This window comes from Dermacentor variabilis, chromosome 6 (assembly GCF_050947875.1).
Source record: "Dermacentor variabilis isolate Ectoservices chromosome 6, ASM5094787v1, whole genome shotgun sequence".
Classification (NCBI taxonomy): domain Eukaryota; kingdom Metazoa; phylum Arthropoda; class Arachnida; order Ixodida; family Ixodidae; genus Dermacentor; species Dermacentor variabilis.
Genome location: NC_134573.1, coordinates 114329318 through 114351454, shown reverse-complemented (window position 1 = coordinate 114351454; position 22137 = coordinate 114329318). Strand labels below are relative to the sequence as shown.

At 46.3% G+C, this 22137-nt stretch overlaps 1 protein-coding gene across 2 annotated transcripts in view; it reads right to left on the bottom strand.

Annotated features, from left to right (window-relative positions):
- Positions 1-2509: 2509 nt before the first annotated feature.
- LOC142584329 (scoloptoxin SSD976-like) overlaps positions 2510-22137 on the bottom strand; it is a 201168-nt gene continuing 181540 nt past the window's right edge. Inside the window, exons 1-7 of one of the 2 annotated variants that reach the window (XM_075694481.1) lie at positions 19420-19537; positions 14798-15167; positions 10488-10575; positions 9460-9605; positions 5291-5382; positions 3817-3932; positions 2510-2932 (exon numbers count right to left, since the gene is read on the bottom strand). In XM_075694481.1, the coding sequence (XP_075550596.1) occupies positions 2874-2932; positions 3817-3932; positions 5291-5382; positions 9460-9605; positions 10488-10575; positions 14798-15167; positions 19420-19430 (882 nt within the window). In that variant the 5' untranslated portion in view covers positions 19431-19537 and the 3' untranslated portion in view covers positions 2510-2873. Of the gene's footprint in view, positions 2933-3816; positions 3933-5290; positions 5383-9459; positions 9606-10487; positions 10576-14797; positions 15168-19419; positions 19538-22137 lie in introns of those variants that run through there. The other variant, XM_075694482.1, reaches the window with a different exon arrangement.

The window sequence follows — 22137 nt, the reverse complement described above, 5'->3', positions numbered from 1 at the left end:
GACTTGTGTATGGCTAAGTATGGATAGATGGGCTAGTTAGTTGTGATTGGCATTATGAAACATCGTGAGCTGGAACGATGTTTCATAATGTGTATGGCTACCTGGTTCAATGAAGACACTAAGGAATCAACTCTTTATGAAGTGGACCCTCATCTTAAATACCAACTGGATGTGGAATTTTCGAAAAGTACCGACAGGCGAATTCATCGACTGTGCTTTGGGACAGCACACACTAAACATTTTCTATATCGCACAAAAAGGGCTTCCTCCCCGGCTTGCTCCAGTGGCAAAGACGAGGATTTTCGCCACCTGCTCCTACAAATGCCCCCCACACACACACGACGCAAAGACGGCAGCTAAAACAAGAGCTACAGCCTATTGATTCTCACCGACCTCTCTCACTCGCAAAATTTCTGGGCCCATGGCAACGGAAAATAGCCCAACGAAAAGCATTGAACGCACTCGAACATTTTTATGAAGACACAGGCATCCTTAACAAGTACTAGATATCGCGCTGAATAGTCATTACAATGTAAATACAAGTTACTTTTGTAATTATCAGCGCTTGTATTTTACGTGTTATACTCTTATGCATTAAGTGTATTCACATATGTTTATATTGTCCAGATACAACAATTTATTGTGGGCTAACTTGTGCCCTGGGGGTAAATAAAAAAGCACTGCCGCGTTCTAAAACAGGAGACAAGGAATGCCTTCTCTCTCGAGCGTCGCTTCACCTCTTCTTGTAGACGCCGGCAACGGCCACCTACGATGCGAGTGCGTGCGGCGAAAACACGTGCCATTATTTCGTCGTCTTTTCCTCCAATACGCCGTTGTCCTCTTGAGGGGACGCACGAGCCTGCGCGCGTTGTTTAAATATGTTTCTGCCTTGTATCAATATGCTCATCACAGCCACCATCAAGGACACTTGTAAGTGATGGGGACTGATTATACAAACTCATTGTGGCGTGACTTGCGTGTGATATATATGTTCGTGGGTGTATAGGATTGTGGTCTGTAGATTTTTGGCACTATGGCGTAGTTTATTTTCATTTTCTTAATTTATACATACAGATTATATAAATATAGTTTCTTCTATGCTAAAAGGAGTCGCCGTCACCATTACAAGGTGACTACATCTTTTCTTTATTTCAGTAAAAAAAAAAAAAAAGGGTGGGGGTGGGGCGTACTAATGTCGTTTCTCTAGTTCATTGCTTAGAAATTACGTATCACAAAAGCGATATTTATTACTTCGTGCATATTCGCGTCATACTGGAGCGTGGAAGGCGACCGACGTCTTGACGCAGCTTTTCTGTTTTTACTGCAAATTTCATCTGTTCTATAGGAACGTTACAGATTCTGCTACAATGTAAAACACTGTAGTACTTATCAAGAATACATTACGAAAGTATTAACACCTGCACTAGCTATCGGAATAAAACTCAAGCGTGTACGTTAGATAATCTGCCAAGTTTCATGCAATTTGCTGAGCGAGAGAGCGCGCATGTGAAGACAAGAAAGGGAGTTTAACCAGAACATATCTTCGCTATGCTATCTCGTACTGCGGAAAGAGATATGAAAGATGAGAGAAAAGAAATAAAGAAAAGAAAGAAAGGAAAGAGAAGAAAGTAAGGACAAACATTTAAAAGTTTCTGCGCGGGCGCTGTTGTATGGACTGTCAAGATGGCGTGTTATATAGTCACACAGAGTGTCAGTCACATACTCTATACAGAGACACGCAACATCACACAGTGCGCAATGTTGCACTCTTGGTATGGCGCACAGCCCTATGTCTTCTAAGTAATGCGGCAGTACTTTTGTAGCCACTTGCGCCGATCTCCCTGTAGGCTCAGGACAACATTCATTTGGGCTATTTGGTGCATACTTTAATTAGGAAGAAACAGCGCCAACTAAGACGTTGACGAGAGGGAGAATGACACAGGACAAGCGCCAGTCCCCGTAGGCCAGAGTCCAAGAATTTTCGTTTCTGTGAATTGGAAATTATCCAACCGGTCTAATGTTGAGAGTGCAGCTCTTTGATGGTCGAAACGAGGGCATTCGCAAAGAAGGAGGGCCACCACTGCGCTGCACCCGCAACAAACGGCTATTAGCCGTTTCAATGATTAAAGTGCACTCGCTCCAACACGCTACCCGAAGCCATAGGTGCGCTATAAGGGTGCAGTCACGTTGTGAGAGGACTGACGGAATTGAATGCTGTAAATTGGGATTCAGTGTAAGAAGGCGGTTGGAGTTCACTTTGATTGAATCCACTGATGCAATTTTACGTCATACGCATGCGCTTAAAGTTTATTCCGCAACATCAGCTCTCTAAAGCAGGATGGCAGCATTGCTGACCCCCATCGTGGGCAGATCAGGCAGCAGCTGAGCGAGAAGGGGGGGGGGAGGAGTCTCCATGGCTGCCGCAGCGGCTATATATAGGCAACCAGCGAATTACTTCATGTCATTTAGCTGAATGCGCAAGAGGAAAAAGAAGGAAAGAGCCTGCATAGCAGTTTTGTAAATGTTTTACTTGCCAGTCCGTACGTGGTGCAATATTATCTTCCAGGAGGTCGTAGGCAGCACCACTGATCAAAAGTGACCAAGGTAACAGTAGATACAAAGAGGAACAACTATTGTCGCGAGCTTTATTCTTATTCAAGAAGAATTTCTTCAGGAAAAGAAAAAGAAATGAAGAATAAATTCGATTAAACACTGAAATTGGCTAAAAGAAGGTTCCTTGTTTGTAACTTTGTAAATGTCATAAAAGATTATGTAATGATTCTTCGCCTCCTAACATGCACTAATGTGGTGACGGCCTGAATGAATTCAGTGCCTGGCCTTGCGAGCAACGTTCACACTTCGGGCGACGAAGTTTACGCTGCGGGATTGGGAGGTGCAGGGGGTCCGGGTGGACAACTCAGGGACTCGCGTCCTGAAACAAAAACAAGAAAATAAATGTTGCACACATCATGAAAAATTCATTAGATCACGCGTTTACATCCTCATGAGAACGTCTCTCGGGAAAGCGTTCTGAATGCGCGAGTGGGATCGAAGAACGTACAGGCTCAACAAAGTGCTCAGGGCCGTTAACTCGAATCTCCGAGTGCTACGTCATTTTTTTTTATATACCTGGCCCGAATAAGACCACGACATGAGCGCGGAGTATCCCGAAATCAACGTAGTGCCATCATTACCTTTTTATATCCGATTCTCAGTCGCACGACGCTGTTGCTCTGACATCATGCCAAATATATTCTTTGAGACAGCGCAAAACCGGAGGCAGTGAGAATATAAAAATGCACGTAAAAGTCCGCTTTGTGCAAATTAAAGTGCAATATCTTTAATGAAATTCGTGTGGAAGATTCGTAACTTCGACGCTACCGGGAGGAGCCCATTCCATTGGCAAAAGTCGGCGCGAAACAGGTTTATTGAAGAACGGCACAAGCCTTGCGGCGTCAACCTTGTTTCACATACTTAGCGATCAAGGCTGGGGGGTGATCGAGGTTCATTAAAGAACGACACATAAGTAGTGTCACATACCCACTAAAGCAAGTCGGCGTGAAATGGTTTAGCTGATGAGTGGCACATATGCCATGCCACATACGCGTCACGCAATTTGGCCCGACAATTGGTTTCTAACCTTGTTCTCTCATCACAGCAGCACTATGCCCTGACCACTAGACCACGCATAAGCCAGTGACTCAAGTGAGCAGGGAAACAGTTTGACACAGACAGACAGACCCCAGGAAGTGTGGGAAGTACCCTAAGAATGCCAATCACTGTAAAAAGGCTGGGCTACACTTTAGTTTCACTCACCGCAAAGCGACATCTCTTCAGAGTCCTGGCCACCTACAGATGTGCAGCTCGTCCCTTGGGGACACTGGGAACACGGCCAACCTTCCCTGTACACCGGCTGCCTGATCATGTTGCCTCTGAAAACACACACACACGCAAAGAGAATTCAGTCGTGCTTCCTGGAATGTGCGATGTTTGCGAAAGCAAACGAGGGAGCTTTTGGAGTCGTAATGTGTGACCGTACACCAAAGGGTCTGAAGATAGTGTAGTCAGATGACATACTAAAGAAGTTACGGTGGCTACGTACTAAGTAAAGGTCTAAAGAGAAAAAACAATGACTACAGAGGCCTTAGGGGTTCCTTTCAACCAGAGAGTGCGCAACACTGCAGTGGCCTATTCTATTTCAACTGCTGGTGCATAGCGATTGGCGCCGGCATAATCGCTAGACGTACAATCCTTTCGCGATTTACAGTCGTAGGCAACACTCCCCAAAACGCACAAAACTGGCACTTTTACCGGGGCGTCGAAACAGTGACAGCCAACAGCAAGGTTTAGCGCTGCGCTTGAACTACTCTTACGGGGTTCTATCGAGGGTGCGACACAGTGGCACGAAACAGCGCGCATAGCAACTCTTGCTGGGTAGAAGGCACGACACCCTGCTAGCTACTAGGCGTTTTGGAATGCTGGCATGATGAAGTGCGTAACACGTGACGTCGTAGGCGTCACACCGCGATGGCGCACCAGACGAGACCGACGGGAAACCGTCGGCGTTAGTCAACTACTAGTGTAGTATAACATAAGGTTAGCTTGACGTTTACTGCTCAAACCAGAGTACGCACACAGCAGCTCAGCCGAAACGCTAGTGTGCTTTTAATTTGCGCAGAGAAAATAGACAGCTACTTACGTAGTATTACGTGATTTGGATGCGAAAGTCACCTTAATCCAATTTAATCCACCTTACCTCTATAGAGGCACGGTGGCTTAAGGTGAACTACAGGTGGATTATAGCTTGTTTTCACTATAATCTTGACGTAGGAACATGCAGGGCGCCGCTGATGGTTTTTCCTGTCACTCGTAGCGTAGCCGGCGTAGCGTTGGGGGTTCGCCGTTTCTGAAGCCTAACGCACGCCGCATCACTGGAGAACCTCTAACCTTCAGTCAGTGTAACAGCACAACGGCGGTGGCGCAGACGGCGCGAATGCGCCTAGAGCATCCACATAATAGCTACGACTCGAAAATGTTTCGAACACATTGTTGTCGGTCAAAGCGGCACGAGATGTCACCACCAGCTTTGCGAATGCCATCCACGGCTTCGCTAACCCGGTGTGCGAAACTTACATACGATCAAAAGCTATAGTATCCCGGAAACCTCCGCTGTCGCACTATGTATCTGCCGGCTCTATAGCTCTATAAAGCCTAACGAAAAGGCCAGTCAGCTTACACGTCAGTTCATCGTTTAGTCGCGTGCAAGTGAATGAATGAAGTATATTCTTACCCAGGTTCGTAGTTGCAGACCATGTAGCGCCCGCCAAGCTGGGGACAGTCAGTGGCACCGCAGCCAACTTTTCCATTGCGGGACCAGGCTATCTGTACTCGTCGGAAAGTCGGTAAAAGTACGATGAAAAGCGGTCGAAAACATATACGGATCCAGTACGGAGAACGCAAATTAAGCACGAACTGCTTAATTTGTGTGTGTGGGGCACGTAAGTGTACCTGCGCCCATGTGCTCTGCTCCGGCAAGAACGTTTTCAGCATTATAACGTTATCTCCCGCGGAACGGAAAGCACTATACTGTTTCAGTATCGATGGTGAATTAACGAGCCCCACTTTTACCGGGGGTTAAAAATTAAGCTTTATGATTTTCTTAAAATGAGGCACTGGGAGGCACGCGAAAACCACCTGTGCAAATATGTGGCCAGGGGGACAGAAACGTTTTGTTGATTGCAGTAAGTAGGTATATTTGTACTGAAAAGCTAGAGGCAGTCGTGGTGATACACAGCATCAGCTGGAAGAATTCTTCTAGCGTGTCAGCGCTCCGAGATATCGGACTCGGAATTTTAATTGTCGTTCGCACGATTACGTATGCAAGAGAGCGAGGATCGGCGCAAAGGTGTTCCCTGATGTGACGCGGCTGTTACGTGCTGCGTTTGATCTGACAACAGGGCGGAGGCATAGGCGAAGATGATAACTGTTCCCCTTCCCCTCTCGTCTGGCGAAATCAAGATATGACAGCGCGATGTGCTCTGCCAGCTGTTGCTCTTCATTTCCATAAATCTTACAACACTTGGAAATCAGCAGTCACCTTATTTGCGTATCCCAAGCAAGGACCATGCTCGCTCGCCTAGTCATCATTACGCACGCGCACTGCCCTCTGGCTTCGCCGCTCGCGCCATTCTCTGGGCATGGCAGCTGCCGCCATCGTCACAGCTTGCGTCGTCGCGCGTAACGACAGCGCTTCCGGGTTCTTCGATTTCTTTATTTCTCCAGCCGAGAGGAAAAGGGGGGAACAGTTATATTTGCCTATGCATCCACCCTGCTGTCATAGTAAACGCCGCACGCAACAGCCGCGTCAAATCGGGGAGCAGCTTTGCACCGATCCTCGCTCTCTTGCATGCGTGATCATGCGGACGACACGTAAATGCAACACCTTGTATGTAAAGGGCCCCCAGTGCTTATCGCCTTCAGTGGCATGCGCAACGCTTCTAGTGTATCGAAGCAACAGCATTATGTGAAGCGTGCAAGCTGTGTTTAATGCGCATGCAAAAGGGGCTGTTTAAGTAACTTTGGCCATATGAGTTGGGAGGGTGCAATGCACGATATGTTTTTTACGCAATTTCGTGCAGTCGCGCAAAGCGTATAGGCACGAAGAGCTCACGGGCTTTGCATGGTACACTCGCATTGCAGAACTTGCACGCACTACAAAACAACGCACAGTAGAATGAGGCAGTGCGAGGTTCATAAGCTTTAATGGACACAAAAGTTTGCTTTGTAAGCCCGTCGTGCGTAATGCCAGTAAGCGGTGCAATTTAAGTGCGCCGACTTCGAGAGACGGAGGGTAGGGAAGCGACAAGTATAGTTAGGTATAATTGGGAAGAGCCGCTCAAGATCCGATACTGTGCATCGCATCTTGTAGAAAGACAAGAGCACTTTGTGGAATGGTAGGCCTAATTAGCGGTAGGGTGCACAGAACGTAGTAAAAAAAAAAAAACTTATTTCATCGGCTTTGTATGTTTTCATGTTTAGAGGATTTCAGGGTTGGTTAGAAAACAACTGGCCATTGACGAGCAAATACCAGTTTGCTGTAGAATGGCCTGCATGATGCAGAGTAATGGTCTTAAGGACTGAGTGAGTGGCCAAGCTTTATTTGTTTACTTTCGACACGGTACACTCGCTATTTGTTTACGAAGACAAGGAAATATATTATACACTTTCTTTTCCACTGCCACCAAACTTGTGTACGGCTATGTTAAATGACCTCCCTTATGCGTTCGCAGCTAGATCAGTGGAATTTCTATTCAAAAATAAAACAGAAAACGTTCGCGGATTGAAAGAAATAGCACGGAAGAACTATACAGAAGACGGAGAGGAAAATATAGAAAATAACGTAGTTAAACGATGACTGGGGGCCTATTTGCGGAAGTTGCCATAGGGAAGGGAGCTAAGTGGTGATAAGCTCACTATGGGAGCTTATCACGTGAAACTTTATAGCCATCTAAGAGTCTGACCTTAGGCCATTGACTGCAATCCTTGCGCTGTTGCTGATTTCTCATACAATGAACAAACATTTGACTTCTTAAAAAAAACTGGTTCTCATAAATCGCAAGTTTAACAGATTTTAGATGTGAAGTTATTCAAACCCGCACACATATACGAAGTGAAGCTAATTTAAAAGCAAATCCCAACTCTCGTGTAAAAAGACACTAACCACTGGCACTTGCCACGACGCCGAACGAATTACAATTTCCAGACACGTTAATATCCCTGAACAGGTATGAACTGACGAAGCTTCCCGGGGTTTATCAAGATACGGCATGTTAAAAAAATACTGCGTGTAAGGTAGTGTCGAGTAACTTCCTTGTAGAGAATGGCTGTGTATAAATTACTTTTATAAAATCTTGTAGGCGTTTATGTTGTGCATGTTCGCAGAATGGTGCAAATGTCAGATGTTTATATTGTGTGTTTCAGGAAAGATGTTACGTGTGAACTCCTGCACCGTCGCTTGCTGTTGTCTGTATGCAAGGGGGGGGGGGGGTGGGGCGAGCCAATGTTGTCGTAAGGTAACTTTTTGCACCGCGCATCCCAGCCACGGCGGCCGCATATCGATGGGGGGGGGGGGAGGAGGCGAAAACATTCGCGTGCTTAGATTTAGGTGTACGTAAAAGAACCCCAGGTGGTCAAAATTTCCTGGGGTCACCCGCTATGGCGGGCCTCACAATCAGATCGCGATTTTGGCACGTAGAGCCATGTGTTTTTTTGTGGCTGCGGAAACTCGCGGTCAAAACGCGGGAGTGAAAAATCGCGGCACCAGCAGCGAGCGAATTCGCCTTCGTGCATCTTTCGCTTCAACGCGAAGGAAACGTCGAGAGCTCCTCCCATACGAAGCTATACCGGCACTCAGCAAACATTGCAGATCGCTTTGATGACGATATACGCGCGGGCGCATACTTTGGCCACGTTGCAGGTCGCATGCAAGATACGACGCCCGCACGGACGCGCCGTAACCAGCAGCCGTCGGGAGATTGAGCCGCCTTCACCGTCTCGCCTGCACTGGCACATACGGCAACGATTTTATCGCCCTCGGGCTTTATACGAAACCTGACGGCGGCGGCAGAAATGCGCCTGGAGTGTCCATATAATTGCTATCACAAGAACAAGTTCGGCCCTCCAGGTCAGCCATCTGGGAAGAGGTTCGTCTGGATCAGGAATCGCAGACATGAGGTTCTTTGCGGCATTTATGCATTTATATAAAAAGAAAACATGAGAACAGCGCCGTTCCTCTTCAGGTCCTGACTGTAGGTCGTCCGGGAGGGAGCCCATAGGTTGGGAGAGGTCGCGCCCAACTCGCCAGTCCGTGGGCCCCCTTGTTGCCGGCGTTTCCAGAACAGAGTGGCACCCACTTGATGGTCGTATTCTGAAGTGTCGACCTTAATATGTTCCGGCATGCAACCTTGATGTGGAAGGCGCTGGCTTTTTTTTCGCCTTGAGGTATCTTTCGGCAAATAATTGCCATGATTCTGCCCTAATAAACGACATTTCTCGCCTGTACGAGTGCTTCTCTGCTGTGGGTGATTGACCAAGCCGGACAAGTGGCCCTCTTAATTATCGCACAGTGTACCGTCTGTCGCTGTCGGTTCATGTTTGCTACATCACGCGGGCCCCTTACGTTTGTTTATTTCGGAGCGCACTGCTAAGAAAAACAGGGCAGGCACTGGGATCTATAAATAGTTCGAAGCACGTCCTGGTTTTCTCTCCCTCGTTTGTATCGTATTTCTTCGCGTTATTTCTTTCACTCAGCACAAATAAAACTAAATTACCGCGTTTTTATCTCCCATCTTCTTTTTCCTCTAAATTATGCAGTCAACACTTACGGCAGTATACATGTACTAGTTACAAACGGTCTGTATCCCCCCCCCCCCCCCCCCCAACCAATCCGCACCGTCTTACCTGCGTAAAGTGTCCGTCGCGGGGAGAGAAGTTGTAGCGGCTGATAATGCCGGGGTTCGTCTGCCGGTTTTCGTCCCACCAGGTCTTAATGGCTTGCTCCCAGTTGCCTCTGGGCGCCAGGAACAAGTTTTGACCGATGTAGCCCCCTGGGTGTATGGAAATGAGCGGATGAGTTGCACATTGTCACTGCAGTCATGACTGCTCATCGCCGAGACTGAGCAGCGAAAGCAACTTCTACTAACGTTGAGCACGCGATGCGGAGGCCTAGAAAGCCAAGCTTGCGAACCTCAGGCTTTCACACCATGGCGAACAGATTGCAGCCGTAACCTAAACCTATAGGTATGTTGTGGGAACGCACATGGCAGACTGTGTTGGAACAGTCATACGTAATTTCTTTAAAAATGTCGGCGCTGACTTCCCAAGCGCCGTACCATAGCTACACACGACAGGATAGTTGTCGTTCTTGAAGTACGGGGCCATTTGATGTTTCACACCTTTTCCAGGGCTATTCTTAAAAAGAAAAGAAAGAAAACAAACAAAAGCGTTGTAGCCTACAGTTTCCTTAACTGGCGTTTCCATAACTAAACTACAGCGGACAGTACTTATGCGACGACCTCGGCTGAGGCCCTGCATCCTCTCAAATGGCGACTCACCACTAATAGCGAGAGACATGGCCTAACAACCTATCCTAACCTGCGCAGAAGCTCTTTCCTTCCTATTGGACATAGTTCCTAGCAACCCGAGTTATCTGCTCTGTCATGGAGCTCGAGCTTATGAGTTATGGCTGACCGTAGTGGAAAGCGCGCTTTTTATTAGCTAGGGTTCGGGGTGAATTCTGACGGGTAGTTTGATTCCCCACGACACCACTCACGTTCATGTTATATGACAACCGTTTAAAATTCATGGCGATGAACGGACACGTTCAGTCCATTCCTTAGCCCATTAGTGCAATTTTTAGAAGAAAAATTAACCTCACTGGCGTTTATAGCATTCAGCGCGATACATTGTAGTTACTTGAAAATACTCACTGATGTGACCGCATCCAAAGCAGCCATGTTGGAAACGGCAACTCTGCGAGTGGACTTGGGCACGCCTTGCCACTTCTCCATCATACTCCTGAAAATAATAAGGAAACACCGTAAGGAAAAGGTTTAAATCTAGCGCCATTTCATTGTAGACGTCACGATATCTCAAACAACGTCCAGTTTCGGTCGTACAACGGCAGTGTGGGATAGACTGACGTAGAAGATTAATTGCACAGAACTCAGGACGAGTTACGGCACCTATGCCAATTTTCTAGCAAAAGACTAACTCAATTCGAAAAAGTGTTGTCGCGGGCACATTGTCCGTGAAAGACTAACAGAAGCGTAAAAAAATACCCTATACTTCAGATATACAGCGAACCCCTTTTGTTTTTCTATTCAGAATCTGTCGAGATCTCTGTATTCATGAATAGGATGTCCGGTTTCCGACGAGAGTTTCTTCGCTAACAAGTCATTGGATGATATATAACGATGTTTGGGTAATAAAAGAAAAACTTTCCTTAACATTGCACGCACATATTCAACACGCTTGAAATGAGAACAAAATATTTTCAATACTAAAAAAATTAAGTTATCCTATGGTTATCATGTGGTTCCCCGCGCACGTCACCACGGAAGGCGACGCGCTCCCGAACCTAAACGAGACGGCGGACCGGACGGCGCGAGACATGACCGGCTGCGCCGAACAGAGCAACGCCTCTCGCACGATAGCGAACACTCCTGGCGCAGAACGCGACAGGCTCAACAGATACAACGACATAACCAGTGCATATCTAAACGCCAGAAGGATATACCCACCTCCGAGTCCCAAATTGAACAGGAGGCAGGCCGTCGCCTAGAGACCCAACTCCAGACGAACACCTTCCCTAATCGATTCCGTCTGAAACGTATCTTCCCAGAAAAGCATCAGGACGACACGTGTAAATTGTGCCAGGAAGGACCAGCAACACTCAAACAGATGCTGTGGGAGTGCAGTGTAGTTATAGGAAGAATGGCAGTTGTTCCGGAGACCCTGTCGTCGAGGTGGGCCGCCGCTCTGCGCAGCTCAGACCTCGGAATCCAGACGTGGGCAGTCCAGCAAGCCCGTGAGGCGGCGTTGAAGCAGGGCCTTGACGTTCCCCCGTGGGAGACCTGAGCCCGGGCCGCGTTAAACCTTGGCGGACGTACAAGAAAGTTGTATCCATCCATCCATCCATCCATCCTAATATAAAACCGGCATGATGGTGGACGGTAGTAAATCTGATAAATTATCAGAAAAATATTTTTCTGATAATTTTTGATAAATATTTAAAGATTCCTGACTGGCTAACTTGTTTCAGAGCCCATTCTAGAACTGCTGAACACATAATAACGCGACGTATCGGGCGAATAAGGCTACCCGCCAGAATGAAGCGATGTGGGGAAAATAGCGATCGTGCAACGCTGTTGTGCGTTTTATCCGAGTGAGATAAGTACGGCTGCACGCAAATAAGAAAATGAGGGATAATGCTAGTTGATAAAGTTATTTGATTTAAGCGCAAGAATAGAATTCTGCCGTCGTGCTTTGACAGACTGCTTGAACATGCCCTATATTGTGAAATATTGTGCAAATCCTTGCAATAACATGTTGCTCACACCCATCTGGCTACACGAACTTGCTGCCAACAGATCCTGCAAGTGCTGCGAAATGAACCGCCTTGAACTAAGATCTTCCTACTGCCTGGCCCAATCCAGCTAGCAGAAATGTGATCACTCTAGAAGTAGTTAAATTAGCCAATCTTTTGCTAATTTTATTTAAGATCTCCCTAGACTGGAGACACTTAGCCATCTAATACCCTGTCAAGAGGGCAAGTTAAGGGCACTTATGGAGACTGTCACTCGGTTTAAGCGTCACTTACGGTGTCACTCTGCCAAATCTAAACCTCATAAGTGGAGTGTCACTCGCAGAAGAGTGCTATCCGGTCGGAAGGCGTTCACGGAACGCACTTTGCTGGCCGGATGTGTAGCCTCGCAGCCAGCAGTTTCAACGGCACAGAATGTAATGGATAAGAAAGGAACACAGAAGTTTGTTTTAGTTGAACGGCTTGTCAAAAAAAAATAAATTGTCTTTAGAAAAAAGTGAAACAGCCGTAACGAAACGAATACATAGAGTTACGCAACTAACGGTGCGAGCGTGATGCGGCACTACGGCGTCGCCTGTTTCATTCAGTTGACGTTTATGCTTTGGCGCGAACACGTGATGACCACGCCGGTTTCGTTTTGAAACATGCGTGCGGCCTTCGCGGTGTCGTCGCATCTGATCACCGCGAACGCGCCGTGTTTCTGTCGCTCTTGCGCAGAGATAATGGCCTAGAACTCGCTCATATTGTGTACCAGCAGGATCAACTGCTACCTCGTCGAACGCCACCATGTTCTGGATTGGCGAGGCATTCGTCTTGGCCGACATTGACGCGCAACGCTCTCATAAGAAAAATAAATGGATGAACTTTGTTTTTATTTATAAGGCAACGTAAAACAGTAACTGTAATAAGTTTTGTTTTATTCTACATCTTCAAAAAAAAAAAAACGCGCTATTAGTTTGCCGACATTTTTTTTTTACTGCGAGTGCGCAGTTTTTCCGTATAGCACTGCGTAGCCCAAAGCGTCACTCAAGGTCCCGAAGTGCACTCTCCGTAAGATCACTGAACTTGGCTGCTTGACAGGGGTCTAAATTGTTGCATCAATTATCGGTGCCTCCAAAGAACCACTCAAAGAAAAAAACCTTAATTAGTTTACGCTGGTAAAGCATTTCTTCAATGCTCTGTTCCGCGGAATTGGTTGACTGTTCAATAAGAAAATGAAAGTCAAAGTTCACTTTGTTTAAATTTTGTGCCTCAACCACAGCACCTAAACATCACTGACGTCACGAATTTTAAAATACACTTCCATATTTGGTCGTTGCGTTACTGTAAAAGGTCTTGAAACTTGCGATGTTTAGTCCATGCCTCCTCTCGGGTAGAATGCAATCCATTTCTGCCGATAAGGAAGTGACCAGGAGCTTTCAGACGTTCTAATTCATGAAGCTACGTCGGGCTGATGATTTATTGGCATCCCCTTTGAAACAGGTCGGTGACAAATATTCAGCTTGCCCAATTGACCTAGTTAGGTATGCCAGAAATGGTTTTCAGTCTAGCACTTTGCCTACATCTCCTTAATCTATTTTCTCTTCCTAAAATTACTATATCTACCTTGTACCGTTACCTATGCCTGTAACGGATCCGCTCCCATCAATCTCTTCCCACCTTTTATTTTCAGCAGTACTTGAAAGGTCTCATTTTTATCGACTACTGACTTGTTTCAAGGTGACAGCTCCCCCTATCTGTAGTATTATGCACTGTATCATGCACTTGGAGCGCGACAGTGTTGTGCGTGTAACAACAACCACAAAAAAGCTCTCGGTGAATACACCAGGACGCTAGCTTCGACCAGAAGCTGTTTGCCTGTTGCTGTTCATGCGAGAGCATGCTGTAGGATTGTGTATATGTACGAGTTCTTGATGTAAATTGACAAGTGATAGTAGCGACAGTTTATACAACACTTGATAGTATCAGCAGTGCTATCGATAGCACTACACCAGTTGGTTAACGTTTGCTATTGATAGAACCGTCGATAGTGCTGAATTTAATGCGATGTTATATAAAAAGGTTTGCGATAACCAACCTTCAGTGACACTCAATTTATGCTTGTCTGCAGCAATATTGCGGCGAGGGAAACATAATATTTGTCCCCGCTAATTCAAAATACGGCTATCACTTATTCATGCTCAAAACTAACTACTCTTATGCCAGACCAAGAAATATCGTTTTTGTTATGGGGAAACGTAAACGTTTAATAAAATGCGCTGTGGCGAAGTTACGTGTAATTATACGTGTAACTCAAGCAATTGTCAGCCAGGGATTCCGGTGGGGCTTGTCAGCTGTTTTCAGTCCGCTCCTACGTTCTGAAGTTATGCGTACACGTTCAAACATCGCGAACGCGTGTACCTCTGGTAATGACGTTGCGAGAACTCACAAGTATACTGTATAGCCACTTCAGAGAGCGGCATTGTTCACCGTTGGCTCGAACTCTGAACATCTGATGCATTTGCAGTTACTTGCCTGCGGACACATTTGCAATCTTATTTTCTCCGTCTGTAGCATGCTGGCACCAAATCGGACCACATCATCCGCGTAGCCATTGCCAAACACTTCGAAACTGCTGCCACGTAACTTCGGCGCTTAACTCCTAAAAACGTCACCGACCACTCGACACAATACGACACGCAATTCTGCTCGTACCAGGAGAAGCATGTCCGCCGCCGTCGGGAATCTCGGCAGCTTTCCGGCGGCCAGCGTCTGGCGCAGCTCGTTGTGGAGACGCGTGATGAAGGTGACTTCGTCCGGCGAGACCGCCTGGAGCAGAGTGCCGTTGTAGGTGCTCCACAAACCGGGCCTGATGAGGTTCAGCGTGGCCGGGAAGGGCCACACGCGAGGCGGCATGGGCCCACGCTGCGGGGTGTGCGGTCGCGTCGCCGGGTCCCACCAGGACGGAGGCGGGGGCGGGAACGGACGGTTCTGGGGCGGTGGCAGCTGGTGCGCCCACATGGCGCACAGCGCCATGCCCACCGTGACCAAGAACACGGCGGATGTCACGGTCGTCCAGATGTACCTGAATTCAAAGGGGGAATCGGCGGGGATGTCGAGTAACGAGAAATGACGCAGGATGAGGTGCAACCTTCACGTACGGCATGTACGGACAAACGCCTATCCATGACGTAAGAAAGCATACAGTAGGCAAGAGTAGTTTAACAGGGCTCGTAAGTGGCATAGTCTGCAAGGAGCCATTGGTACGAACTGCCTAGAACGGACACCTTGTGTTCCGTCCTGTCGAGCAGGTTGCATCAATGGAAGAGCAGAGGCCCTAAATGGTTTATTTACGGCGAAGAGCCTTACAGCATCATCATCAGCAAAATCGTCGCCATCATGCTTAGGGCCGTTCACTGCAGTACGAAGGCTTCGTCTTTCAGAGGCCTGTATAAGACGAAGGTTTTGATGAAAGGGAATCGAAACTCAAATTCAGCTTATACTGGTAGGTAGCTTGTACTAGTCTTTGAAAAGTATGTTCTTGTTTCAAGTGTTTCGTTTCTTCGGAAGTACAAACCACATGTTTCGGGTATTCGTTAATTCTGTAACGTGTTGTAGGTTTTTTGTTAATCGATAAACTAGTAAGCGCTTTAAGCTTTCCAGACTGTTTTGCGTCGCGGGATTCAAATGCGAAAGGTTCAGTTTTAACTTGATTTATTGACAAACCAAGCCACAGTCCTTAGCGGTTAGAGTATGCGGTGTCTCCTGTGTCATGATAACCAAGAAAATGTATGATAGTTCTCGAGTTAAGAATGTTTAAGAGAGGGGCATGTAGAGTAAAGTACGGTACATATCTAATAAGTACATTTAAGGCTTCTGCACCCCTTGTGTGCGCACTAAATGGTGCGCACTCATAAGTGATGTCGAAAACCTCCTGACGACCTCTCCTCCTTTCCATTAAAATCTACACCTCCTCCTCCTCCTCCTGACCGTGACGTGTTTCCCGTTCCTTTTATCACTTCCGGCGCCTGCGGTACACATGCATGGCCCCCGAGATCAGTTTGTGTTACCCACAGGGCGACATGGCGGGGCAGCGAATTTGGACACGAGCAATTCTGGGGCAGTAACCAAGATTGCACAATGATTCAGAAATAGGCAAAGAACACTTCAATTAAAAGAAGAAACATGAGTGCCCATAGATTTGCATATTTATGCGACGATAGACTGCGTTCGTTCGGCCTTCTACCAAGCTTCTTATAGAGAATGTCTCGTTGGCACCTTTTTGTGGCAGCGGTTTCACCCATACCTGAACAGCGCCTTCACAATCGGGCAGCATTTTCTGAGTCTTCTTGTAAAGCTTTCCGACTTGGGTGGTCGCCGCACTCGCCGGGCCTTGCGGCTACAAAAGTCCAATTACATTGTTGTGTGCAGTAGTGGTCGACGACAGGCGGACATTGGTCAGCTTCTCCGGATGTACTTTGGCACGACGGACTCTAATGGAGATATATTTTAACTTCCACGACACCACTTTTTTCTTACTTAAACAATGTAAAGCTGAGGGAGGCGAGAAGAATAGTGCCGGGAAAGACTTCTCAGTTTGTCATTCAATGTTTTTGGCTCTCTAGTCATGTAGCAGTTATATCTTTTAAGCTAGAACCTGCGATATTTTTCTTTTGAACATGTCATTTAAGCGCCCCTTCTAAATGTGTTGGCGGCACACCAGTCCTTCAAGGGAGTTATTTCTATTTTTTATTTTCCAGAACTTTAAACCTTCTTCCGCCAGGCATTTAACGCTTATGCAAATCTAGTCCCGCAGTAGCCAGTCTTTCTTTTAAACCTTTTCGACCACGCTAAAGAGATGGTGAGAGGCTAGTCGTGTAGTTTTGAAACTTGAATTAGCGATCTTGTGTTTAAAGCTGATGCTCCGTGCGTGATAGCTGTCTTTTTTGCATCAGTAAATACATGCGTGGTACCCAATTATACCAAAATAAATATTCCTGCTGTAAATATACGCGTCATGGTTTCGGTATTGGATGCTTACTATGAATATTCAATTCGTATTAAAAAGAGTTCGGCCACCTCTAGAAACACTGGGTTTTCATTTTGAAAGGAAGGGTAAAAATCATCGGCAACATGGCGATGGCGAAGCAAGATTTGAAGCGATCGCACATCAAGACAGCGATTGACATGCAAATGGCACCGATCGCAGAAGGACACGCGCAGATGGTCACGCGGTGCTGGTTACAGTTACCACGTGCTAGTTATATTTACAAATCTTGTTAAGTCTTCTTAATCACATACGTACGGTGCCCACCGTACGTGGAAGACTGCCTGCTAAGAATGTTGCATGAAACGCAGCAACAGTTATTTTTCGTGTTAGGTACATAGAGTATCTTTTGAATAAACGCACAAATGAACAGCAATTTCTGTAATTGCACACAACGCGGTAAATAGACGCCTCGGAACAACTCTGCGACACTTCTGGGAGTTCCATGAAGCCTGTCACTTATTTATACCATGACAGTTCTTTTTACATTTTTCATAAGCAAAATTTTAATTGCGGTATTCCACCTTGCTGCTACCTGTTAGCGACACAATCGACAGTTGCAAAGTGCGTCAAAGATATTTACCGTAACAAATCTAAGCGAAAAAAAAAATCGCTTATCAAAATGTACCGTACCGAGAGGTACCATTAGGATGAGAAGCTATACCTTCGGAAGAGAGCACGTTTCACTGCGCCAGAAAACCGAAACAGGGAGCAAAAAACAATATGACCGTAGAAAAAGAAAATGTCCCAGCTAGCTTTAGCCAGGTTGTGAAAGAAGCCGGTGCGATATACCATCACGACACCTGCAGTGCCCGACCTTCACTCCTCTTCCGCCACCAGTATAATTCTGTGCACCAATTACCTGCTTAATGTCATTAGAGTAATAACGCGAGTTTTAATTAATTAATTTATTTTTTATCAAGTGCGCGACTTCCGGTGGGAACGCAGTCATTGAGTCCCGAAATGTATCTCTCGGTAGTTTTCAACGCGCCGTGCGCGGCGTAATTAACGTTTCCGTTGTTTCCTCTTAACGCGTGAAATAGGAGAATTTTTCGCGACAACGCGGGCGCGACACTAAGCGATCCCAAGAGTGATTAGAACTACTGCAATCAGCGCCTGAATCGGCAACCGCCAGGACGCTTGCAGTGTTGGTTTCCGCCGATAGCGAGCGGCGTGTGCCCCGCGCGACGATCCCAGCTTATGCACGGACAACGCTGTTGCCGAGACAGGCAATTAAAGAGTCGAGTTAGTGATTTAGCTCCTTGAAATCTCTTTTCTTTAGAGTGCTGGTGTCACAGCCCGCGGGCGCTAAAATATCGTGGCGCAGTTTGAATTTAGCGCGCAGCGACAAATGCACGAAAACGAAGTATTACGTTGTGCCCAGCGCACTGTAAATCACAGAGTGGGAAGTTTAACGACGTGATATCAGCTTTCGCCATCGGAAGACACCATTTATTCAAAACTAAAGACGACCTGTTTAGGTACCGCTCTCTAATTACGCACGTAATTGAAACGCACAACGTTGTACTCGTGGCGGAAGAGGCTTGGCGACATAAATCCGTAGGCATAAAAAAATACCATATTTTAGCAGCTTCGTTCGTTTTTTTTTGTTCTCCTTAATTGACACTTTGGCTAACGTTTGCTGGGACACTCGGTTTGTAAGGGTTCCCCTTGCATGAAAATTTGGGTGGTTAATACAGAGAATTGTCTGGCCAAATGTCTTTGTCTCCCTTTTGACTGTGTTCCGTCACGCTATAACCACGCATAGCTAAGAACCAACCTAAGGTTGTTAGGCTAGCTCTGTTTTGTCCGTGAACACATCGTGGCGAAATCTAAAATCACGGAACTCGGAACCTCGTTTTCGACATGCGCTTTTTAAATGTCCGCTCGGCGAAACTACACCCGCTGGATTGGCGTAGTGGCGTTGGCGTTGCGCTGGTAAGCCCGAGGGCACGGGATCGAATCCCGGCAGCCGCATTTCGATGGGGGCGAAATGCAAAAGCGCCTCCGTACCGTGCATGGAATGCACGCTAAAGAATCCCAGGTGTTTAAAATTATCCGACAGTCCCCTACACTACGGCATGCCTCATGATCATATATCGTGGTTTTGGCACGTAAAACCCCAGAATCTCATTAATTTAGATATCTTGACTGAGGTAAAAAAAGACAGGCCTGCAAGCCCGCCGAACTACTGCTAAAACCGTACATTTGAAGACTAATAGGGAAGTTTCCAGCGTAAAAAATAACCTGTTCGAGTTACAGTATTGCTGAGCGCACAAAAAGCACTTACAGTTTAGCCATGTCTGCGACTTGAAGACGTGCGATGGGAGCTAGCCCCGTCCTGCGTCCGAAGTTCAAAGTGTCACGAACGTCTTCGTGTAGGGGCCTAAATCCGTGCTTATAAGGGGGGCGACTAGGGTGAGACACGTGGTAACAAACACGAGTTTCCGCTTGCTTCGCTCTTCCCCCCCCCCCCCCCCCCTTTTTTTGTTTCTTGCACTCCTGATTAGATTGACACGATCAATCGGATACGCAGTGTCTTCTGTCTTTTTTATAGGAAAATGAAAGCAATTCAGATAGGCTGGCCGCGGCGAAAAGTTATCTGCGCCGTCAGCCCGTTGCTGACAGCTTCCGATTTTCTCGCCCACGAAAGATGAGTGCTTTAAGCCTAGATTCAAATTTGTTTCTATCTTTATCTCATTCTAAGAAAAGGGAATTCCATTGACCCGAATCTGCAGCGCTTGCAGATGGCAGCCATATTTTGCCGATTACTGCGTGAAGTGATTGGAAGAGCGACCTCAATAACGCATCGTGTGCTTGCCGCCATTATTTGGTTGTTAGCTGGTCACGGCTTTGTCGTCTGCTGCTGCGTCATCCAGGCCCCAGCGGGACGTGCTGACAGATAGCAATGAGGGGGGTGTAGATTGATCGCGCCAGCGCTAAACGCTGGTGCATGAGTGAAACATTCTGGTCTTATCAACAAAGAATCGAATAATGGAGAGGAGTTTGTGGCTCATGTAGGACACAGCCGATTGCCATTTTGTCAATGAATTGCTCATGGCCGTGAATCATGAAACAGCGAAAGAAGCCGAATAATTGGAAATACAGCATAAAAAAAGAGAAAAAAATTCATATGCAGATATTCCGACAGGCTTCCGAGGAAAAAAAAAACAATCTTTTGGGGGCAATATGATTTCTCCTATTCGCGATTGCTCGTTTTCTCTTCGATTTCCAAACATTGTACCTACCTATGTAGCAGAATTTTTAGCTACAACCCTGGCCCTTCGTAAAATAAGTACATCAGCAAGTTCCGCAGTGGTCGTTACAGCTTCTCTGTCCTTTGTACTTCTCCCTCTCTGCTTCAGATGACTTGGAGGTTTGCGAGCTTTCAAATCATTAATGATTCTTTATATAGTTCGCATTAGACAGGTTTGGGTGCCTGGGCACTAGAGCCTATTTCTGAACAAAATCGTAGATTTCTTGGTGAAGGCCTGCCTGAATGGCCCAGTTATTGAAAGCTTGTCCTCATATTTCGTCATAAGGGCCAGATTTCGAAGGCAAATGATGCTGCGTTAATTTTGTGCCCCATCTCTAGCAAACTCCCCAGATTTTTCGCACTTACCACATCCTTGAAACAGTAAACTCTGTCAAGCGCGAATACATGAAGTCGCAATTTCTAGAATAGATTATCGAATTCCATATCTACATTTTTTAGATATATAAAGCTGGTCTTGCATGCTCCCCATGTGGGTGTGTGTGCAGGAGGGGGGGGGGCTAGAAAAGACAATAGATGCTTTTTCTATTTCTAGCCAATGATTTTCTATTTGTCAGAAAAGAAGGTTACAACCACCGTTTCAACCTTTTGGATTAGACAATTATTTCAAATTTGGTATTCTTGGGCGCCAATGACATCGGTCAATGACATCTACACTATGAAGTCAGATCTGCAAGCTTCGATTCATTCCACCCAATTGAGTTCGAGCAGTTGTATTTTTGTTTTCGTTTAATTTTCATAAAAAATACTATCTACAATCTATACCTGGGTTCCCTTCTATAATCAAGCTGCCCTGGCGTAGCTTTTTTCTGCAACCCCTCCATTTGTGTTGTAAGATGGGAAAATAAAATTTAAATTGAAATATTATAAAATTTTGTTTCATCTTTGTTTAAATTTCGTACTTCTTCTTTTACTATAAACTCCCTGATTTTTGATCAATACCCCCGAGTAAGTACGTGCCCCTAACTCCTAGAGTCTACATCTAAACAATTCCTTCTACTGTGTAAACGCTGTTTCTATCAGGCAACCGCAACAAGAGAGAATACAGCTGCCTTTTTTCTTTCTCTAAGACCACTGCAAGATTAGCAAAAAATCCTGCATTAGTTGAAGTTATTAGGATTGCGTTTTGAACAGGATGGCAACGATTCATCTTATAAAGCGCCGCTTTTCACAGGCACACGCGAAAGAACACGGGACACGTTCTGACTACTAAGCGAACTTATTACAGTTAAACCACGACACACATACCGTCCCGCCTTACTCCTGCAAGCCGCGCCTGCACACACACAGCCTGGAACCAGAGATATGACAGCAAGGATGTTTAGGCAGACGGCACAACTTCGCAACAAAAGTTCACTTGGTACCATATCTACTTTCGAAAAAAGACCAGCTTACATCAGTTGCGCAACAGCAATGCCTACAGAGTCGGCGGTGCTCAAGCGGAACACGCGCAAGAAGCACCGATCAAGTGTCGAAACAGAGTGTCGCCTAGTGCCAGTTCGCCGTTCAATGACAATTTTAACTTCTTTCTCGTAAAAATAAGGACGTTCTGCGTGTGTGCCGCCAAAACTTGGTACTGGAGGGGCAATATATCACGAGTTCAATGCAGTCAGCACGTTTTATTAGCATAAATTAAAGGCGTCCTGAGCCATCTCTCAAGTGTGGTGAAAAGAAACACAATCCACGTGATAGCATACGCTGCAGTGAACATCCCGGTCAAATATTAAATTAAAT